General features: G+C 36.6%; 1 protein-coding gene across 4 annotated transcripts in view; it reads right to left on the bottom strand.

The window, feature by feature from the left end:
* VPS13A (vacuolar protein sorting 13 homolog A) overlaps positions 1–23,401 on the bottom strand; it is a 125,466-nt gene that overhangs the window by 66,560 nt on the left and 35,505 nt on the right. For all 4 annotated transcript variants that reach the window (XM_080574824.1, XM_080574823.1, XM_080574826.1 and 1 more), the window contains exons 23-38: positions 19,970–20,108; positions 17,040–17,124; positions 14,808–14,980; positions 12,097–12,253; positions 11,645–11,724; positions 11,363–11,422; positions 11,114–11,270; positions 7,331–7,447; positions 7,144–7,247; positions 6,575–6,742; positions 5,650–5,957; positions 4,779–4,926; positions 3,808–3,958; positions 2,350–2,474; positions 1,277–1,446; positions 423–643 (exon numbers count right to left, since the gene is read on the bottom strand). In XM_080574824.1, coding sequence (XP_080430950.1) covers positions 423–643; positions 1,277–1,446; positions 2,350–2,474; positions 3,808–3,958; positions 4,779–4,926; positions 5,650–5,957; positions 6,575–6,742; positions 7,144–7,247; positions 7,331–7,447; positions 11,114–11,270; positions 11,363–11,422; positions 11,645–11,724; positions 12,097–12,253; positions 14,808–14,980; positions 17,040–17,124; positions 19,970–20,108 — 2,363 coding nt within the window. The remainder of the gene's footprint in view (positions 1–422; positions 644–1,276; positions 1,447–2,349; positions 2,475–3,807; positions 3,959–4,778; positions 4,927–5,649; positions 5,958–6,574; positions 6,743–7,143; positions 7,248–7,330; positions 7,448–11,113; positions 11,271–11,362; positions 11,423–11,644; positions 11,725–12,096; positions 12,254–14,807; positions 14,981–17,039; positions 17,125–19,969; positions 20,109–23,401) is intronic.

Raw genomic sequence — 23,401 nt, forward strand, 5'->3', positions numbered from 1 at the left:
GGCATCAGGAAACATGTAGATCCCTGCCAGGGGACCTGTTTCTAGACTTTACTGGAGATAAAAAACTTTTAAAGCTTTAACTGCTTTCAGACATAACAAAAAATCATGATTGTGGTAGACAAACAAATCTAGGGATTGCCAGATGTAACTCTCCTTTTCCAACTTATTTAATTTTAGAAATCAATTTTTAGGCATTTCTGAGAAGACAGAGCATCATTTGGAAGTGAAGACTGAGGGTCATAAACCAATTTTGGTGATGCAAAGAAAGAAACATCAATGCTTAAAAGAAGCTGTGCTATACACACAAAACAACATGAAAAGAGTATTATAATTTTTTAGAGTATTATAATGCTGAATATAACTAGATATTTATTTAAATATATTTATTTATTTTCTTTTAAAAAAGTATTTCCAGCATGTACCTTGCTCTTTTAAAGGTAATGACTGCTTGAGATTTCTCTGTGCAGCAGCACTTTCTGCATTAGCCTTTAGGAATATATCTGCAACAGTAAGTAGAAATTCCATGCTTGCACAAAGGTATATCTCTTGAACAATCATGTCAAGAACAGTGCCATCTCTCCCCTGCTTATAGCTTATATCCACCATAACTTTCTTTTCAAATCCATGCTTCATTTCCACCATCCTGAAAAACCATTAAGGCAGCATTTAAGGAGACAATAAGAAAAGAGCCACAAATACTGAAAAATACTCAATTCTCTCCAGATGCAATACATTAACAAAACTGTACTTAAAAAGTAATACTAAAAACCTTAAAGCTTAACCAATGCTTTAAAACATAACAAATCAGTATCAACATAAATTCTATAAAACTTCAAAACTGACATGACTCCTGCATATTGGCAACTAAAGATGTTCATAATTTTAACAAGATAGACTATCACAATTATTTGTTTACATTTCAAAGTATCATACCTAAGTTTGTTATTCTTTGAAAAGAAAATCTTAGTCTTACTACCCACTGGTTTATTAAAGCAGTAAATTTAAAAAAACAGTAAAATGAAAGTAAAAGCAGTTTCCTTTAGCACTTAGTTACTTCAAGTTTGTCAATAGCATCTATATTGGTCTGTCACAAAAACATATGGAACAAATGGCAAATAGGAAACACAAGTCTTACTCACAAACACTGAAATTGTAACATGTACAATAAGAACTACCTACATCAAAAACAGTTGTTTTTAAAAGAACAGTAAAACAGAAATATTTGCAACTCTATGGCAAACTCCAATAAAACAGTAATTTATGTCAAAACACAGACCTTGGTGTAGCCTTCTGGATTGACTGTCTTTTATCATCTAATGTACAGTTTGCTAGCTTGACTGAAGCATTCATTGAACCATCTGATAACATTTTGACTGCAGCTGACATTAAAACTAACTTAAACTCTGCAAGCTTCAACAGGTCATCTCTCTGATCCAAATTTGTAACCTGTTTAAATGGAATGAAAATATATTTGTATGTTTGCTTACAGGAAATGGAGATTACACACAGGTGTGATATACAGCTTTATTGTAACTGGTTAGAGTTCTAATAGCAATATACTAAATGAACTCACTGATAATTCAAAAGACAACAAAAATCAGCAACATACAGAGAAAGTTCTGTTAAAAGAAAGCTTTACCTTTCTACAAGATCATTAGAGCAAGTCTGCATTAGTAAAAGGGAGACTGTTTAAAATAAACTGTCATATGTAGTTTTTGATTGTTTTTGCTGTTTTTAAGTTTAACAACATGCAGTATATGCAAAAAATGCCAAATGTGAGATATTAATTTTTTCCCATATGGCTGTATGGGACACTATGTTGTGTCTAGCCAGTCTTCAAAGTCTAAACTAATACACTTTTTTACAACAAAATATTAACATACCTTTTGTCAGAAATTTGCTGACAAGTTTTAGAAGTTTAAACCAATAAAACTAAAAATGCATTCGTGCTGTGATACGTATTCTAAATCTCTCTCCACAACTTTACTTGTGTATCCACACAAGTATGTATAACTAAAAAAAGGCCTGCATTCCTCTGTATTTTTACCCCAAAACAGTCTTTTAATCAAGATTAAAAGATTTTAATCAAGATTTTAATCAAGTCAGCAAATTTGAAGTCAAATCACATCAGAGAAGCTGCCATGTATGATGTGTTACCGTTGGCCATTCATTGTCTTTCCTGATGGGTGATTTAGTTAAAATAATTGTTTATCATTTATACTGTGTTTGTTATTAGTACTAGAAATCATTCTCTCTGCTCATAAACTGAAATATTCCTGTGCATAATTTCCAGGACTCTAGGCAACCTCAAAATTATTTCTTTCTCCCTGAAACCAAAACTATACCTACCTGTTTTGAGTTTGGACTATACAGCACCAAAGTCAGGGAGTCGAATCTGAAATCCAGTTTTAGTGTTGTTTTTATTTTTACAGGTGAATGCAATTCTACTACAGCTGATGTCACGACTGTTACACCTTTCAGAAATTAGAAACACATTAAATAAAATAACTTGACAGCAAATAAGGAAAATAATATATATCCTCAAAAATCACTATAATAAACTATAATCCAATCAGGTTGAGAAAAATCACATACATTTGAGAACGTAAAATGCTGTTCATGTATCTTCTATATGCAGTTTTGACCACTTAAGATACAGGCGTACAGCTTCCTTTAATGGTATACAGTACTCCATGCAGGAATGTTACTCAGAATGCAAGTTCCTACTTTGTTTTTGAGTGTGTGCTGAGCAGTTTATGACTAATGATGCCTACTCAGCAGGGATAACTTTTAGTAATGCCAGAAGTAGTCAACATGAGCCAGCAGTATGCCCCAGCAGCCAAGAGGGCAAAACTGCATTTTGGGGTGCAGAGCCAGCTGGTTAAAAGAGGTGATTCTCCCACTATATTTAGCATTAGTGAGGCCTGCACCTTGAATATTGTGTGCAGTTCTTGTCTCCACAACATAAGAAGTACGTTAAGGTCCTTGAAAGCCTACAGAGGAGGACAATAAAGCTGGTAAGGGGGCTGGAAGTCATGTCCTATGAGGAGAGGCTGAGGACACTTAGCCTGTTTAGTCCGGAGAAAAGGAGGCTGAGAGCTGACCTTACTGCTCTCTGAAACTTTCTGAGAAGCAAAGAGGGAGGTACCAGTCTCTGCCCCCTGGTAACTGATGACAAGACATGCAGGAATGGCACTAAGCCACCCCATGGTAGGTTCAGACTGGACATCAGGAAAAATTTCTTTACTGTGAGGGTGGTCAAACACTGAAACAGGCTTCCTGGAGAGGTGGCTGTTGCTTGTCAGTGTTCAGAAGGAATTTGGACAGTGACCTCATTACAACACTAACTTTTGATTAGTCCTGAAGATGTCAGGCAGCTGGACTAGAAGTTCTCTGATGGTCCCTTCCAACTGCACTATTTTGATCTATTCTATACTTACGACAAGACAAACTTTTAAAATACTAATAGCAACAGAACGAGCATACAGAGGAAAAAGACTAATAGAGCAACTTTCTAAAGTTAGGATGTTACCAAATCCAGGTGACAGCCTTTTATGTGCTCACTGCATTACTGCCAGAAGAGCAGTAAAACACATCATTCTGTAAGACCCACTACAGCAGCCTAGTCGGTCCTAGTCATTACCATTAATGCTGGGTATGCTTCAACAAACGATGTCAAGATAATAGAGGAATACTGTTAAAAACAAATGAATCTGGCATCTTTTCATAAACGTAATTACAACAAAAAGAATAAGTTGAAAGTAATACCTAAAAAGCTAGACAACATTTGATTATAGAATACATTACCTGCAGATTGCTGTGAAGTACTGTGGATATCACTACAATGGCTAGTCGTATCTTTTGGTTCTGGTAAAGGTGGTGATGCATCTGAGCTTCCACATATATTTTCATTTAGTGTCCTCAATATTGTTGTAATGTCTTCCTGACTGAGAATTAGCTTTAAAAAAAAAAAAAAGGATTGTTATTAAACTTAGACCGTATCTATTCATTACACTTTTGGTAGCTGAAATCTAAGTTTTTAGATAAATAAATAAACAAAGTTCATCTAATTTGAATCACTAGTTAGGAGACGAAAGAAACAAGTAAAACAGTTTTCCAAAATCTACACAATTCCTTAAAGTAAATTCTAGAAATCAAAAGTTGTTCACACATTTTGTTTTTTCCACAAACGTTCTTTGCAAAGCTACAATTTAGAATTTGAATTTTAGAAAATACACATACAGTTTGACCTATAGTTGCTTAAAATTGTTAAGCGTGTTTAGTCAAAGGGTACTTCAAAACAAGGGTTACTACTTTTATTTCAAAATTTGGCAAAAAGGTTTCCTCGTACATCTGACATGCTTTAAATTTTATGACATTTAATTTAAATGAGAATGTGCACTAACTGAAGCTTGTTGTAGGTATGAGTTCTGCAGTTGGCCATGTCACTAATAAACTGACGAATAAAACCCAAGTTCTTCCACTCCATCCTTCAAAGATACCAAAAGATGCATAAAACAAGGCTATAAAAGCATACTTATTTCTAAATGGCAACAGTGATATATAGCACAAAGTCTATCTGCTGTATTGCAGATGAAATCCAGATTAGAGGAAAAATGTATTCACTTCCCTTTTCCTGTATGAAACAACAAAATCCATTCTACCTTTGTGTCTTTAGATCAAATAATAAGCTAGTGAGCATGGTTTTTTATGGACAGGAAAAATAAATCTATTTTCCATAGGTATTTTAACAGTTGCTTTCAGAAATGACTGCTTACATTCATAGGCTTGAGTCGTCCAGATATTTCAATATCAGGAACTTCATTATACCATGCAGCAGCTAAATTTCGTTCAACAACTACTTCCAGATTGAGTGGTTGCAGCAGTTGTACTTCACTTTGCAATGAGTCCTGCTCATAGTATGATCTGTGAAGAGAAACTAAGTACTCTCAGCACAACATACTACACTTATATGTTCTAACAAACATGAACACGTTTCAGTCTTTTCCTAATCTTTTTGAAAAGTGCTTTAAAACAGTCTTCATAGCTGAGTGCACTACTCCTAGAATTTCTAGTTAAAGCTTTACTCCAGCAACATCCTTTCTCTGCAGGGAGGAGATATACAGAGCATATGTCCTGCATACTAGCTTTTTGCAAGTTATGACCTCTGATCAGCTGAAGAGCAGTTCCTCCTCTCTTCAGTATTCTTCAACTGTTTGAAAATCCCCTTCCTCTTCCTCTCCTGCTCTTAATCCCCAGTACCAAAGCCCATTTATGAATGTTTCTTTACATCTATCTGCCTTTATTTATTTCCTGATAAAAATAGCTTTAAAAAAAGAGGCTAAAATACCCAGTTACAAGTGGTTTAACTTGTCCCAAAGCAGTAAATAATTCCCAAATTTATTAATCTACATGACAGTCTGTAAACAGACATTTGTTTCTATTAAGAGATGTGTAGATTGCTGTTTCTCCTAAGCCATAAATTTTAATTCTTTTACAAAGTATTAATTTGCTGTTATATTTCAAGATACTACTGTATCTGGCAATAACCAACCATTAATTATTTTGATATAACAACTTCTCAAAGCTCTTCAACTGAAGTATTCCACAATGACTATAGAAATTTGAAAAATCTTGACACAATGTTACCTGTATAACTTCAGTTCGCTCAAATTCACTGTCATAGAGTCAACAACAGGTGGGAGATTGTACCAAGCTTTTGATTTAGCAATAAAAAAATGGTTCTTTACAGTGATTAGACCAAGATCAGCCACCAGGACATTCGCAGACACTGCTGATTGTGGAACTATCACAACAGGTGCTTTGATATTGATATCTAGTGCCAAACGAGAACTACGCTCTGCTAGCTCTTTTACACCTGTAGCTGCTTTCTCTGCTGCTTGAACGGTTGCCTCAGTAAGAGCTTCTTTGGCAGCTTGAAAGTTATTTATAAAAGCCTAGGAAAAAATACAGAATTTGGGAGTTTTATTAAGAATTACATTACTTCAAGAACTCTAAGAATCATAGTATTTTAAATAGCAAACCATCTAAAGATACTGTTTTAGCTAAACACTTTTTCTGAATTCCTTAGTAGGATAATCTCTCCCAGAATATGACAAAATATGCCTATATAAAAATAAAATTCCATACTAAATATCTGATAAGTCAGATGGCAACAGCAATGATCTTGTAACATGACTTGTATGAATTATTTACTCATTTGCAGTGTAAAAGATAGATTTATTTAGCAGAATGTATAGAAAAAGCATTCATTTTCATGGCTTAATACTTATATTTCATCACCACAAAACAGTCCATGTATCTATAATTTGCCACAGATCATTAAAAAAAGGGATAATATCAGCAAATATTACTGCTTAACCATCCACTCCACAATAATGAAAATATAGAGAAGAAAAGTAAATAGTTCAATCATATATCCAGCAAAGGTTTTACAAGATTACAAGAGTTCTAACACAAATGGGCACCATCTTACATGGGATGCTTTATCCTTTTCTAGATTTGGCAATGTTGTTTGCATGCTAAGGAACATCAACTGGAAAATTTAACTTACCAAAATAGAAGAAACAAACTTGTTGACAAAAACTACTTGAATACACCCAACTGTTAGGCTAATACTATTGTCAACAACATCCATATCTGTATATGCAATTCCATCTGTAGCATTCACATAAGATATCATTTTGAAGTTGAAGACTTCTTTTCCCGTGATGTAAAGAGCCTTAGGAAGAAAAACAGAGCACCTCCAATGTAAAAACTTATGCTAGAGAAAACAAATTCCAACATAGTATCTCACGCTTCTAACATTTTTAGTTTAAATACCTTAACAGTAAATGAAACAAACAAACAACATCATCATCTTTGAAATAGCTGAAAATATTCAGTTAGAATTTCATCTTGAACAATTCTTTTGATTGAGCCTAATAAGCAACCAGGAATCACAGTTGCACAAAATCGACAAAATTTTGGTGTAACAATACTGGCTATGGAGAGAAACAAGTCTGCCTGTAGAAAATAATGCTCCTAGCAAACATAGAAAAAAAAAAAAAGTAGATTTCACAGTTCAGGTCAATTTAGCATCTATAATCCATTCATAGATCAATGATACATGCAAATACATACCTTTTTATACAATGCCATCTCATCAGAATCCATGATAATGATGTTCTTTAATTTTGCAGTCACTTCTGTTGCTGTTTTTTTCATGATCACTTGGCTATCCAGACCTTTAAAAAAATTGACATACAAGATCTAGAGATTCTTCTGGTTACAAAGTTTTGTGCCTCTGTTATTAAAATTTTATTCTTACCTTCAATGTGAATTTCAGCTATTCTGTGTTTTTTCTCTCTAATAAAGACACGTAAACAGGACAAATCCGCACAGATATTGAGGTCGATAACATCTTCATACTTTGATTTTTTTGATGCTGTAGGAAATAACAAAAAAAAATGCAGCTCTTCAAGGAGGAGACAAAAATAATTTTTCTTCAAGAAGAGACAGAAAATTTAGTACCCCTTCTCTGAAGTCTAGAAAGTCTACAGTGTGGACAAGATGCACAGCACACATTCTAACAAGTAGGACAGGAAGGAATTGATTGCATATACAGTGATCGTTATGTGTTTCACAAACTTTGGTATACAACATCAGTATTTTATTAACTGAAATACATTTTATATATATCCACATGGCACAAAGCAAAATTAGAAATACTGTATTCAGGACTAAGCAGTTTACTTCAAATAGCGTTAACATGATAGCTGCATTAATATACTCTTCTACCTGTTCTATTGATGAGTCATTTCCAACTAATGGTCTTGTTTACATAATGAAGGAGATTTTTTCCTGTATCTGTGCTCAATTTCCTAAATCCAAGTTTTAAACAGCTTTTCAGATGAGATATTTCATTTAAGTATTGCATGTATGTTAAGGCCTTCTCAATCCTTAGACTCAAACTACAGTTCCATAAATATATTAGGTTCAGTCATACGATTTTATTGTACCTTGCTAACAAAAGAAAACTCCTCAGCCAACAACTATCCACAGTAAAAGTTTAGTCTGCAAAGTTATACAGGAGTGGGGGAGAAGGGAAGAGCATCACCTAAGAAAGTCTATTTTGTTGCTGTTCATTACAAGGCTTTTCAAGCACTTTGGTGTTTGCTTTCATAGCAAAATGATTCAAAAATAAAGAAGCGCTGAATCATCTGTTCACAGTTCAGTAAACCACAGACCAGAATCTGTAAGTTCACAGAACATAATCTGTACACAAATGTACCTTGTGTCCAAGCATGTCCCAGTACAACTGAAATTAAAACCCACCATGAATTAAAACGATCTTACAGAAAAAATGAGAAAAAATATAGTTGAAGAATTTTTTTTCAACAGAACAATTTTTCCATCCTTTATTTCTTTGTTCTATTGTTCAATAGAGTCCTACAAAACACTTTCAGAAAAAGAGCTGAGAATCTAAAATTCTTACTAATTTGATGGAACATTTAGAAATCATCAACTGAAAGACACTGTGTAACATTACTACCGCTTTTTCCACATCCCACCCCAACTGAACTCTCATCAATCCTAAGGCAAATACCTTTCATCTTCCACTGTACCCCCTGAAAAACAAAGGCTACAAACCTTATGTTCCCCTGTTTTATTTATAACCTGTTGTGCCACAGAGATCATAATTACCTTTCCTTTCATAATGTTTAAACAATTAACATAACTTGTTTCATTTAAGTGCATATGGAAAACAATTACACGAATCCCCAAAAATGCTGTGCACCCAAAAGCTTGCTTATTTTTCCCCTAATATAGGTATTATTTCAGTCTCGAATTTTTCTTCAAAAAACACAATCAGGATACTATTTCACCTGTCTCCCGTAAGAAAAACATGAACCCTTAGTAACATTGTGAATTAGTCACTATGAGTCACTGAGTATGAATATTAGCCACTGACTACTAGACTTACAAACGCAGAATCATAGAGTGGTTAAGGTTGGAAAAGCTCTCCAAGCTCATCCAGTACAACTGTCCCCTATCACCAATACTGCCCACTAAACCATGTTATTGTGCCAAATATTTCTTTGTAGAGGCAGCAACCTTCTCGACAATCTCATCAAATTTTGCAAATGTGATATTGGGATTTAAGAATATAGAACTAGTACAGAATTTTAACTCAAAATGCTTGTCAGAATTCATGTCAGTGAAGGAGGGCAGCCTCAGAAAGATCTCACCAGTTTACCAGGTCAGTCAGATGACAGAGCTCCTTGAAATCGCTTACACAAAAGCGAGTATTAAAACACTTTAACAAGAATCATCTTGAGAATTATCCTCTGCCCTAGTTTTTGTCTGTAGGGTGTGGTGTTTTTTTGTTTTGTTTTGGGGTATTTCAATTATAATTTTTTACTATAAATAGCAGGTATCTAATTGTTTTAAAATTAATAGAAAGAAACAATTGCAAAGATCTCAGAGAAGTCCTTCTCACAGCAGAAAGGAATATTATTGACATACTGCTGAGGATTTAATGTAAGTATTAATTTCAAAGCAGCTCCCAGACACAAGAGCAAGCAAGGGAGGTGATCTGGTTGTTTGTTGCTGCTCCACATTATCAACAAATCAGACACATCAAATTCCTGGTGAGAGAATGGTAGGACTGCATGACAAGCAAGTTATTCACAAGAGACTGATGTTCCTCAAACAAAGAGGATAAATTAACTGTAAGGAAATCAAAAGTCTCAATTCATCCCAGAAAAAGAGAATTTTTTTATATTTTTATATGCTATGTGCCTTGAATAGTCAAAAAGAAATCAATCATAATTATTACTGAATAGACAGGTACTTATCTTTTGCCTTGTCCAAGGCATAAGTGACAGAAAACACTTAGAACATGGAAGGAGATGAGATGAACCTTACTGCAGTAGCATAATTCCTTCAGACCAATATTATTGGATAATCGACTGGTCCGCATCCCTTTCAGGATGCAACATTTCTTCTGAATGCCAAAGAAGGTGAGTAGCCCTAAATTTATATGTACAAATCAGGTACCTACAAGAGTACCAGGTATCTTTGATAAAGAGACTCACCAGATCACTTGTAAATTGCAGGAATTTATGTGCTACTTATGTGTCCCTGAAAACATGGTAATTGATATTAATGAACTATATTACCTGTATCTCATAACAAAAGATTTTAAATGCTCAAATCCAGCTTCCACTGAGCAAGGACCATCTATTTATTACACTACAAACTAAATCCAAACTCATGTACAAGTTCATACATCTAAAGCAGTAAGTCCAACAAATTATGCCAACAAAATTGGTGCCAGATAGAATTTATTCATTCAGCAACTGAGTAGCTCACTAATAAACAGACCTGTCCTGGAGCTTATGAAATGCATCAGTGTCTATTTTGTATTCACATCTACAGTCAGTGTTTACATATTAATAAATTGCTAAATGAGTAGATTACAAACCTAAACTAATAAAAATATTTTTATGATAGGAAGAAAGATGGTGAACAAAGTCATCTCACTGAATAGTTAAATTCACATTGTGCTATAACTTTGAAAGCACAAAATTGTCTAGAATGCATTCAATACACTTATTAGCAAAAGTTTTCATCTTTGTGCTAAATTTTCTAACCCATCAAGATCTTTATTTCCTTAATTTTTATACAGATCTTTTTTTTTTTTTATAAACGTTGTAATGCAAAAATATTTATTATATTGCAGAACACCATTAGGAATATAATTTTCAATAAGCTACTATTTAACACAGTTTATCATAACTAAGCGAATTTGAAGACAAGTACTCAAACAACATGCTTATTATTTCTACCTCAGGAAATGTCAACAGCTGCAGCAACTACCTTAGATCATTTAATTATACAGTTATTTCTCTGCTACACTCTTCCAGCGAAGGAGTAACACCATACCCTTGCTACTCAATAATAATCTGCTAGCTAACATTTTTATCACCATCAAAATTAGAAAAACTGTGAAGTGAACTTATAAAAAAAATAGCAAATATGTCTGTTATCTGTCTGTCTTAGAGGAGGGAAGAGAAAAGAAAGACATAAAAAGAATAAAGAAACTTACTTAATTTCTTAAGAACATCCTTCTTCTCCTCAATTTTTTCATGAACTGGTTCTTCTGCAACTTTAGTTTCTTGTTTGGGTAGAAGATTGTTTAGATAGTTCATGGCATTCAGGAGAGTTTCAGTATGCAGATGAACATCAAGAGAAGAAAAGTTCACCTGAAAGAATAATCAGATTATTAATTAATCAGATTATAAATGAATCAGTCCCCCAAATGTAGAAAAAATGTTTAAATATATATGTATCGTACCTTTATCTTCTGTAGAACATTCTGATACGCAGTCTTCAGTTCTGGTCCATTAATATCAGCCTATTCCACCAAACATGCACATAAACAAGACAAACAGGAGATGTTTGCAAATTTCAAGTTATAGCTTATGATATGTAAGTCAGTCTGTTTAGGGATCAGACAGATTTTGCACATAACATTCAATATATGAAGAAGTGGTTAAGTAAGGAAAAAGCATTTCTCGGTGATACTGTAGTTTGTTATTAACTTATGACTCAAAAGAAAAGTCTGCTGTTTTCCCACCTTTATATACTCCAAAGTGAGAAGATCATCTTCTACATTATCCAAAGTAGTAATTATGTAAACTGGTTTTCCATTATCGTCTTAAAAAAAAAGAAAAAGGATTTTTTTTTTAATAAAGAAAAAAAATTTGACGAGGTACCTATGCATCTTTTGATCACCTATAGCCTATAAACTAGACTATTAGCTGTCATGACTATTTAATTTAAAAAGCTCTTCTGCACACCTAAAATAGATGCCTCTCCTAAAATCATCAGCACTGGAACAAATTTACAAAAGCATTACTAACAGAATGAGCTCCAGAATTATCTTCCCTTTTTTACACCTTATATTTAATTCCGGAAGTGGATCCTCCTCAGCTTACAAAAGAAAGCCCTGCAGGCTTTTTGAAGACACATTCAAAGTGTTATTAGCTATTAATGAATCGGTTTTTTGACCAGCGTACAAACACTTACCCATATACTCTGGGCACAGCAGACAAACTTCATGCAGGAAAGCATTTGCAGTCATGTCAAACGTTCTTAATTTAAGTTCAGTGCCTAACCCTACAACCTCAAGCTGCAGCACAGGTGTCTCGATATTATCAGTAAGGCGGCATAATTTTATTAAGACCTATGAAAAAATTTAAAAAAAAGGTAGGGAATTATCTTCTTAGCTTTTACTTAGGATCATATATTTACATATACTTACTGGTTAAGGCATATTGATCATTAAACTTTATACAGCCAAAGACATTGAAAAAATAAAGAGTTCAACAAGCAAAATTACTAGAATACTGTTTGATGCTGATTTAACAAAAATGTATTGTATGTATGTTTGAAAAAAGTTACACTTATAGGATCTAATTAATTTTTAAAAGTGTTCTGTAAAGCATTTAGTAATGTTCAACTCAGTCAAAACTAGATTTTCAGTGGACATTGTTTACTTGCTTTCATGTTCATGAACAGAGAAGGACTGTGAGATGAGGTGGTAGGGAGTTGTCTTGGGCATAATGACCATGACATGGTGGAGTTCTCTATCCTTGGTGAAGTCAGGAGGGGGGTCAATAAAACCGCTACCTTGGAATTCTGGAGGGCAGGCTTTGAATTGTTCAGGACAATGGCAGGGAGGGCCCCTTGGGAGCCAGTCCAGAAGGCCAAAGGGGTCCAGGAAGGCTGGACACTCCTCAGGAAGGATGTCGTAAAGGCACAGAAGCAGGCTGTCCCTGTATGCCATAAGATGAGCTGGCAGGGAAGAAGACCAGCATGGCTGAACACAGAAATTTTGCTGTGTGTTCGGGAGAAAAAGAGTTTATTTCTGGTGGAAGAAGGGGCATGAAGCTCTGGGAGAGTACAAGGAAGTTGCCAGCATATGCAGAGAAAAAATCAGGAAGGCCAAAGACCAGCACAAGCTCAACCTGGCCACTACAGTCAAGGATAACAAAAAATGTTTTTATAAATATACTAATAGCAAGAGGAGGGCCAAAGAGAATCTCCATTTCTTTACTGGATGCAGAAGGGAACACGACTACTGAGGATAAGGAAAAGGCTGAGGTTTTAAACGCCTTCTTTGCATCTGTCTTTACTAGCCAGACCAGTTATCCTGAGGGTACTCATCCTTCTGACCTGGAATTCTGGTACGGGGAACAGAAGAACCCCCCCACAGTTCAGGTGAAAAGAGAGTTTTTAAAAGTCAAGTTTGCAGATGACACCAAGCTGGGGGGAAGTGTCGATCTGCTGGAGGGTAGGGAGGCCCTGCAGAGGGACCTGGAGAGGATGGGTCGATGGGCAGAGGCCAAGGGAAGCAGTTCAACATGGCTAAGTGCCAGGTCCTGCACTTTGGTCACAACAACCCCATGCAGCGCTACAGACTTGGGGTGGAGTGCTTGGAAAGCTGTGCAGAGGAAAAGCATCTGGAGGTGCTGATCGATGCTCGCCCGAACATGAGCCAGCAGTGTGCCCAGGTGGCCAAGAAGGCCAACGGCATCCTGGCTTGTATCAGGAATAGTGTAGTCAGCAGGACCAGGGAGGTGGTTTAGTGGGTGACATTGGTAATAGGGTGATGGCTGGACCAGATGATCTTGAAAGTCTTTTCCAACGTTAATGATTCTGTGATTGGATTTTTTTTTGAGCTCTGCCATTAAGGAATTTGCAAACTGAACATCAATCAAGAGAAGTTCCAGATTTTTCAATCATACGCAACAAAGATGTTGTTAAATAAATATCTACGTGAGCTGTCCATTGTCATCGTCTTTCATAAACTAAGCAAAATAAATATACGCAGTCTTCCTTTCCATTTTTAAACTATAAAGGCAACAAATGGAGAGGTAGGTGATTCTTTACAGATTTTATTTATATCATTTTCTTAGAGACTGTGAAATGGTAGAGTTACCAGTAAAGAAGAATATAAAATAAAACATCTTAGTCATTCTTAAGAAAAAAATAGTAATGATTTTTCATTATTTTTTTATTTTTAGAAGTCTAGAGCATAACAAGACGCTGCAAGCTAGTTACTATGTGTTGAAGCCTTTCTGTAAATCCTACCCTAAAACAGAATCTGTAAAGTTAACTGACTTTGTATGGTTTGTCTGTAAAGCTATACACTGGGTAGCAGCAATAACACTGTCATTGCCACTATCTGTTATTAGACCAACTGATGTAGTCAGATAGCACTTAGGTAAAATACCCTTTTTCAAGTCTGAAGCAGCAAGAATAACCATTAAATGTCTCACAGTGAACTTGCTATGTTTGAGTTCAACAGAATTGGAAAAGAAACAGAGGGTAAAAATAGGGTGATTGTATGACATGAAACATTAATTAAGTTTTCCCAGTGGTCACAGAAGTGTTTGGAAAAGAGATGTCAAAAACTACATCTTAAGCCAAAAAAAAAAACCAGAACGCACAAAGAATAATACTGCTTCTGAGCTCTACCAGTGATGGTTAGGTAAAGGAAATTCAATGATAAAATGAATTGGGAAAGTAGACAAAACAAGGTATTTCAGTACAGATGAAGATGCAGAAGCATAATTGTGACTTGAAAGCAAAAACAACCTCTTGAACACTCCAGAATAGTTTGAGCAAGAAACAGCGAATCCGTAATTCTACAAACATGAATTTGTGAACACAATGAACAGGAAAGAGTCATAGATCAGGTGTGCTTTGGAGAGACAAAAAAAATGTAACTTTACCTCAGCTACTTCAAACCTCAGCTGAAATTCAGTCATATTTTTCAAAGATTCTTGTTTACGTAGTTTTTTTCGCTTTATACTGCTAGCTCGTGTGAGGGAACCAGATGGGGCTTCAAAAAATGGCATGTCCTCCACAGGACTGCTTAGAGCATCATAAAATTCTTCTTCTGATTCTAAAGATTAATTCACAACAATGTTACATACACATTTTAGATAACCAGTATTTTGCAGTAATATGACCTAGAATTTTTATGTACATGTAAATATTTAGAGATGTAGACAACTTTGGGAAGATCACCTAGCTAAATCTGTTTCTACACTTGCCTCAGTTCCTGCCTCCACAACACCTACAGCTGCACTACCACATCATCAACTCTCATTAACTCCTTTGACAGCATTCTCTCACTACTGGCTATGCAAAAATGAGCACAGTGTCTCATTAAGCTATTAGTCCGCACTAAAGGCAAGACATTTCTTCTGCTGAACCAACTGCTGCTGACTTCATCAGCTTTGTGAGAAAAAGCAAAGCTTTATTCCACCTGACGTTATTAGACATGTATTACAATGACCAATAGATAGAACAGTCTAATATGGCTTTTTCCTTTCACCAAGAAACCAGCAGCTGTGAAGTTAAAGGAACATCTATCTTTCTTCTGACAAAACCGAACAGATGACTTGAGGAGGTATATTCTATGGTTTAAAAGCACCCTGGAATCTGGGGGGAAGGTAGGGAAATATATGAGTCAATCAAAACATTTGCACAGTTGCCATGTATGATGTAATTTAAAAACAAACCTGATTCGATCAAAATCTAGTTATTACTTTCTCAAATTAACTGTTACATGTTTTCATTCTCACCTCACCCTAATTTTAAGAAGGGAAAGATATTTTACCTTTGGGCATCTAACAGAACTCATAAAAATAGATGAAGATCCACAGATCCATATCTGTATACACACTGTACACACACTGAATTAGAAGTGATTACATCAATGAAAAAATAACTAGCTTTGCTTATAATTCTGCTAGCGTCACAAACTACATCCATCATCGACTTTGGGAGAGCAGAGAAAGTATTCTTCTCTATTTCCACAACTGAATGTTTTGGCAAAGGTAGGGCAACTGATGGTGAAACAACGCTGATATATTTCATTATTCTTCAACTATAACTATTAGATGGAATGTTACAATTAAGCTAAACTGTTTGAACAGAAAGTTGGTATTAAACATGATCAGTTCCTCTGTAGTGTATCTTCTGCTTGATCCTGTGAAAGTCAAAATGCTGTTTGTTTATAACACAGTAGTTTCTCACAGTCACTTAGTATTTTTTAATTGTACTATATGCAACAAAGTAAAAGATAAAAACCTTCAAAGAAAATAATTAAAATCATGATGAGAGGACTAAGTATGTACTGAAGCAAAAAATGACATACATGTTACTACAGACGTTCTGAATCAACACCCTGAATATCCAACTCCTAGGACTTTTAACTTTACATTTAATTACTTAGTGGATCTTTGCTTTTCTCTCAATTTAGTTTTGATTTTCAAAATCCACCAGGAATGCTCACCAGAATGTCCAAGGTTTGATTCAAAAAACTAAAATTCAGAGCACTGCTGCACACTTCATCAGGTTAACAGGTTATTGAAAAAGCTAATTTTATTCTCTATGTCCTACAAGAGTTCTTTACAGAATTTATTTCACAATGAGCATAGACCCAGAATTCTTCACACTTAATGAAAATGACTTAAAACCTAAAGCTTTTTGAAATATGAAGAACTTGAAATTCTGCTAAAAATTTACTCAGTAGGGAACAATGGCAGATTAAAGACCCATATAAATAGAGGCCATCACAAGTCTCACCATTTTCCAACACAGTATGAGTCACCACATGTCTTTTCTGATAGATATCTATTGTAACATATCCAAAGACAAAAAATAAACAACCCATCCTGTGAAAGAAACGTTCTACTTCAAGAGAAGTAATGGAAAGAGCAAGCACTGAAAGTTGTGCTGCTTTGAGAAAATGCATAAATGTTTTGTACAGAATAAATGCATAAGTGTTTTGTACAGAGTGAATAAGAAACTAAACAGAATATAGCGCAGCTTCAAAAATTTGAAACGAAGCCTCAGAATGGTCACTTACTCCAGGAGAAACAAATGAACCCAATGTAGTTAAAAAATTCACTTGAACTGTTCAATAAATCAGACTGTAAAATAGATTGTATTACCTGATTCTGCAAACGAATGAAGATCCAAAACAGGAAGCACGCCTTGTGATAAATGTGGCACTGAGAGTACAGGGGATATCGCAGCCTGAAATAGAAGACACCATATAAATATTTGCTTGAATTCTTTGCTCATGCTATTGCATGCACAAATGCTGCTGCATAGAAGCTTTAGAACTTAATCAGTTTTATTTTAAGCACAAAACATTCTAAATGAACATGTTATTAATAACTAAAAGTATAGGAAGAAAAGAGGCTTAAATAGAACAGAAACAGCAGTGTTACACAGTTGAATAGCTGCAGAGATAATCCATCCGGAAACAGAACAAAGAGGTTCAAATATCCAACTTCACAGATCAAAATATGGACACAGACCGGACATCATACAAAACACAGGAAAGACAAAACCTAGTCCCTCAAAGGATTACAGAATGGCAACTTCAGAGAACAGTAAAAGACTAGCTGTTCTTTATAAAATTACACAATACCAGTGGCAGTAGAGGAAAAAGGAAAAAGAACAGAAAAAGAACGGAAAAAAAAGAAAAAAGAAAAAAGGGATAGAGAGAATATAATAGTAGACAGAATTGTGTCCAAATTTCATCATGCATGACAAAATTGTGTCCAAAATTCTGTCCAAGATTGTCCACATTGTGTTCAAATTTCTTCATGACAAATCTGGTGGCTTTCTACAATACAGCTTTGTATTGTAGAGCTCCACCACAGCTTTGGTGGACAGGGGCAGAGCAACTGATACCATCTACCTGGACTTGTGCAAAGCATTTGCACTGTCCCCCATGACACTCTTGTCTCTAAATTGGAGGCATACGGATTTGATGGATGGACCTCTCAGTGGGTAAGGAATTGGCTGGATGGTTGCACTCAAAGAGTTGTGGTCAACAGCTCAACATCAAAGTGGAAGATCAGCAACAACTGGTGTATCTTGGAGGTCTGTATTGGGACTGGCGCTGTTTAACATCTTTGTTGGAGACACGGATAATGGAATCAAGTGCAGCCTCAGCAACTACGCCGGTGATACCAAGCTCTGTGGTGCAGTTGACAAGCTGGAGGGAAGGGATGCCATCCAGAGGGACCTGGACAGGCTGGAGAGGTGGGCCTGTGTGAACCTCATGAGGTTCAACAAGGCCAAGTGCAAGGTCCTTTGCTGGACCTTTTTTTGGGCTGGGGCAATCCTAAACACAAATACAGGCTGGGCGGAGAATGGATTGAGAGCAGCCCTGAGGAGAATGACCGGTGGGTGGTGGTTGATGAGAAGCTCAGCATGAGCTGGCAATGCACACACGAAGCACAGAAAGCCAACTGTGTTCTGGGCAGCATCAAAGGAAGCATGGCCAGCAGGGAGACAGAGATGATTCTCCCCTTCTACTCTGCTCTCATGAGACCCCACCTGGAGTACTGTGTTCAGTTCTGGGGCCCCCAGCACAAGAAGGACATGGACGTATTAGAACAAGTCCAGAGGAGGGCCAGAGAGATGGTCAAGGGGCTGGAGCACTTACTCTATGAAGACAGGCTGAGGGAATTGGGGTTGTTCGGCCTGGAGAAGAGTAAAGGCTCCAGGGAGACCTTATAGCATCCTTCCAATACCTAAAGGAAGCCTATGGGAAAGCTGGGGAGGGACTCTTTTGTCAGGGAGTGGAGTGATCAGACAAGGGGGAATGGCTTTAATCTAAAAAACGGTAGATTTAGATTAAACATTACGAGTAAGTTCTTCACTCTGAGGGTGGTGAGACACAGGAACCGGTTGCCCAGAGAAGTTGTGGATGCCCTGTCCCTGAAGTGTTTAAGGCCAGGTTCAAGGGGACTATGAGCCACCTGATCTAGTGGAAGGCAATCATCATTCTGTGATGTATCTGGGGAAACGGGTGTTAACAAAGTCTGTAATTTTAAGATGCAGTTGCCTACAACCCAGAGCAGTAACTGAGAATGTGTGAACTGTCACCATTCTGCCACTACATGTAGAAAGTGGAACAAGAATCTTTTGCATGTGTTACAATGAAAACTGTTTTAAAAATATATATATATAAAACACAGCCAGATTGTGCAGATTAGAGTGATGTTAAAAATAAGCAATTAGGAGTTCACTTCCTGATTTTCTTAAAAACAGATGATTATCAAAAGTTAATATACACTTTTCAGGAATACTAACAGGAAAGTACCAATCCTTTAAGAAAGCATAAAACATTGACTCCAATGATTTTCACTTAGGAAAGGAGGTAGGGAAATAGGGATAGAATTCACTCCACACTCCAAGAACTTAGAAAAACAAGACAGAACTGGCACTAACTCAAGTGTGTTATATAAGTGAACAATAATAATAATTAAAAAGCTGTGAGAAACTGAAGTGAGTTGAACTGAAGCAGTGACAAATACCACTTTTGTTAGACAGGCACTATTGCGCCAATACTAACCACTGATGGGGTATTTTTGTTTTGCTTTAAACTGCTGCCTAACATCTACATAGTATTTAAACTGCTTAAAATTATGAAATTTTAGCTATTTCTTTCTCTAAACAAAATAGCTGAACCGAAACTCTGAAACACTATGATGCATGTGTAAGCTTGAAGGTAAAATTAAATTAATCTTCAGCTAAACATGAATGATGAACACACGTTCATCAAGATTAACACGAAGCAAAGTCCCAGAGTCGCAAAAGTACTTTTTTTGTCATAGTTTTCCGGTGGCTGAGTTAAAAAAAAAAAAATAAATCTCATAATTACAGACTAAGGATCATAATGAACACAAACTAAATGACAAGTAAAATTTCTATAGCTTTACAGAATTAGCTACAAGTTTTGAGAGGTTCTAAGTAAATGCTTGTTCTTCACTTTCCTCTGCTCATTTAATAACTGCAGTGCTAACCGCAAGAAATCTATTTTTGTCATTAGTATTGATGAAATAATTTTTAAAAATCTTACCTCAGTTATTTTTGGAGGAGAAGTGGTAGCAGGAGCACTTTCTGGCTTAGGAATGCTATCAATTAGCTCCAAGATACTTGTCAGCTTTTGGTCTGATATTTGGACTGAAAGTAAAGGCAGTTGTCCAGACAGTTTGAACCTGTTACATAAATAATCGATGTTATCGTATAACTATTTCATTCAGACATCACATTCATTTTCTTCTGAAAAATACACTATTCTTCCTGGTCAGAATGAAGGTCATCTAACCATTACATTTAATACAGACACGTAACTTCTGTTGCACACAGAAGAGATCACTAACTAACAAATATCTAGATATTAATTTATATTTGCATTTGGTACAATGTCTTCTGGATGAAGGCTGCAAATAACTCCTGATTTGGTTACATAAAGCATACCATCCTTACAATCAGAAATTGCTCATTCTTGTTCGTATTTTTCATTTAATTACTTGCAGTAAATCACACAGCTAAGCCCTCACACAGTATTTTACAAAAAAAAAAAAAAAAACTTTTTGCGTAAGAATGTTTGCAACCTAAAATTTCAACCTAAAATTACAATTTTGTGTACTTTCACAAATAACTTTCTCGAAGTTATGTATATTTAACCTGGTTCTAATATTATTTCCATGTTCGCTATGTAAACTAAATGTCATAGACGTAAAAGACACAGGGGAATAAAATAACTCTTTAAAAATGTCACCAATAAAATGTATTTTAACTCTGTTTGAATAGACTTTTGATGATATGAAGTAGAACTGAATATAGTCACTGTCTTTTTAAAGACATAAAACGCATCCCAGTTCCTCACAGAACTGAGCAGCATAGAAAACTGTCTCCAAGAAACTTATTATGTATTTATTCCAACAGCTAATTAGAACATATAAAAGAGGTCTGGTCCATTCAATAAGCCAACCATCACCAACAGCGGGCAGCAGCAGACGCTTAACACAGTGGATGTAAGAAACAGGACCTGTTGTTTCCTGTCAATTTCATTGTGCTCAACTCAAGGCTCAGTCTCCAGAGGAACATGGAGATAATGTGAGGGGAAAAAAAAATCCAAAGTTTTCAGTCACCCTCAACTAACTTTGAGATACAAGAGTAACTGGAAAAAACACTTCATAACTGAGCAAACCTGAATCTATACCGGTCAAATAGCAGCAGCAAGTTTCTAGGTTTTTACTATGTATATGTTTTTGATACATAAAGCCTGAAGGAATTTAATTTCATCTACTTATGATTTATGTTCATAATTCCAGTACTGTTAGAAAGAAATTTACACTTTTTGTTGTCCCCGTTTTTCTTCCTTTTTTTTTTTTTTTTTTTTGTGTTGGGGGGGGTGTGTCGAGGGAGGGCAGGGTAGGGGGGTTCTGGGACAGGGAGGGGGAGAGGAAGGGGGACAACCAGACAAGTGTGTAGCTGTACGATAAAGATGGATATCATTCTTTTTTTCCCATAGATTTATACATATATATAGAGAGAGAGAGAGATGAAGTCTTCACTCTCATCTTTACTAGCTTTAAGCAAGACTACAGCAACTAGGATAAAGATTTCATATTGTAATCAACTGCACCCATCCTTTACTCTATGCCCTGCTATTGCCTGCTAGTTGTTGAGGGAAAGGTCAGCTTCTGATGACTATTTGTAAAACGGACAGCCCATATATACCTGGCATAAGAGAGCATTTAGCAGACACAAGGCATAGATAATGCAAATAATTCTGGTCCTTTAAAAAAAGCTTTTAACATACAGAAAACATCTAGAAGTAGAATGCAGTTGTTCTCAGTTTGTGGGCAGCAACTGAGGAATAGAAGAGTTCGGTACTTCGGTCCATGAAGGAATCTGTGCAGAAACTTCTGCCATGGTTCAGACTGGCATCCTTAACATTTCCTTCTGTCTAAAGTAGAACCACTTTCAAAGCTCCAGTCATATATGGACATTCCTTCAAATAGGACGTATTTATTTTTTTAAATGGAGACTATATATTGTATAGTAGGATGCTCTCAACTTTGGTATCCTAGTACTACCTTCAAACACCTTCAAAAAACACACGACATTCTCCCAGTAACCTGCTTCACAAAATGGGGGAACCCTACAACCAGAGAAAACAAATAAAAAACTTAAACAGTCTACAAAATAACAGAATCTTATTAGTGTTCCCAAAGACGAAAGCACAGAAACTATAAGGAGCGCTGCATCCTATTCTCAGAAATGAAAGGCAGATAATCAGATCCAAACACAGAGTGAAAGTTCATTTTAAGGGTAAAAAAAATATGAGCAGATGCCTTGATATTTTAAAAATACAAGTCAGCAATGAAAGGCCCTTGATCTAGTGCTCTTTAATCAATGTAAATCACATAAATTACTATTCTCATTCAGGCATCAATATAGAGACGTGCCTTCCTAAGCAAAGCCAGCACTAAGGCCTGGTAAATTCATTACTGTTTTGAACAATAATTCAACTGGATTCAAGGGTCTCCTGAAGAAGTATATGCAACATTAAAGAATCAAGAAAATACAAGCATCCAATTACAAGCTTTTTAGGTGTAAGAAGGAGTGAGAACATGTGAGAAAAACAGCCCTGCAGACCTCAAGGTCAGTGCACCAGGAGGTGCTCCAGGCACGCAGCAGCAGTTCCCCTGCAGCCTGTGGAGAGGCCCCTGGTGGAGCAGGCTGTCCCCCTGCAGCCCACGGGTCCCACACGGAGCAGATCTCCACGCTGCAGCCCGTGGAGGAGCCCCCGGTGGAGCAGGTGGATGTGGCCTGGAGGAGGCTGCGGCCCATGGAGAGCCCCTGCAGGAGCAGGCCCCGGGCCGGAGCTGCAGCCCGTGGAGAGGAGCCCACGCAGGAGCAGGGGTCTGGGGGGAGCTGCCGCCCGTGGGGGACCCGTGCTGGAGCAGTTTGCTCCTGGGGGATGGACCCCGTGGTACGGAGCCGTGTGGGAGCAGTTCTTGAAGGGCTGCTGCCTGTGAAAAGCCCCCACAGGCTCAGTTTGGGAAGGACGGCATCCTGTGGGAGGGACCCCGCGTGGAGCAGGGGCAGAGAGTGACCGTGAAGACGTGGAGGAGACAAAGAGAAGTGTCAGGGACTGACTACAGCCCCCGTTCCCTGTTCCCCTGTGCTGCTTGGGGGGAGGAGGTAGAAGGGAGTGGGGAGGAAGGTGCTCTTAGTTTGCTTTCAGTTTCTCCTTTCCTTTTCTCCCCCTCTTCCTTTGAGGAGGGGAACTGAGAGAGTGGTTGAGGTGGAGTTTAGCTGCCCAGCAGGGTTAAAACCACCACAATAGTGAGAGATAAAAAACAGGAACAATTAAAACATTTGTTGTTTTAACCAATTTGTGAGATAGATAACCAAATTTGAAAATTTGTCACACAGTCATAACAGGATATGTACTATCCAGAAGGTAATCCAAGTTCTCAATACTTCAAACTTC

This window comes from Anser brachyrhynchus (genome assembly GCF_964034855.1).
Source record: "Anser brachyrhynchus genome assembly, chromosome: Z".
NCBI lineage: Eukaryota > Metazoa > Chordata > Aves > Anseriformes > Anatidae > Anser > Anser brachyrhynchus.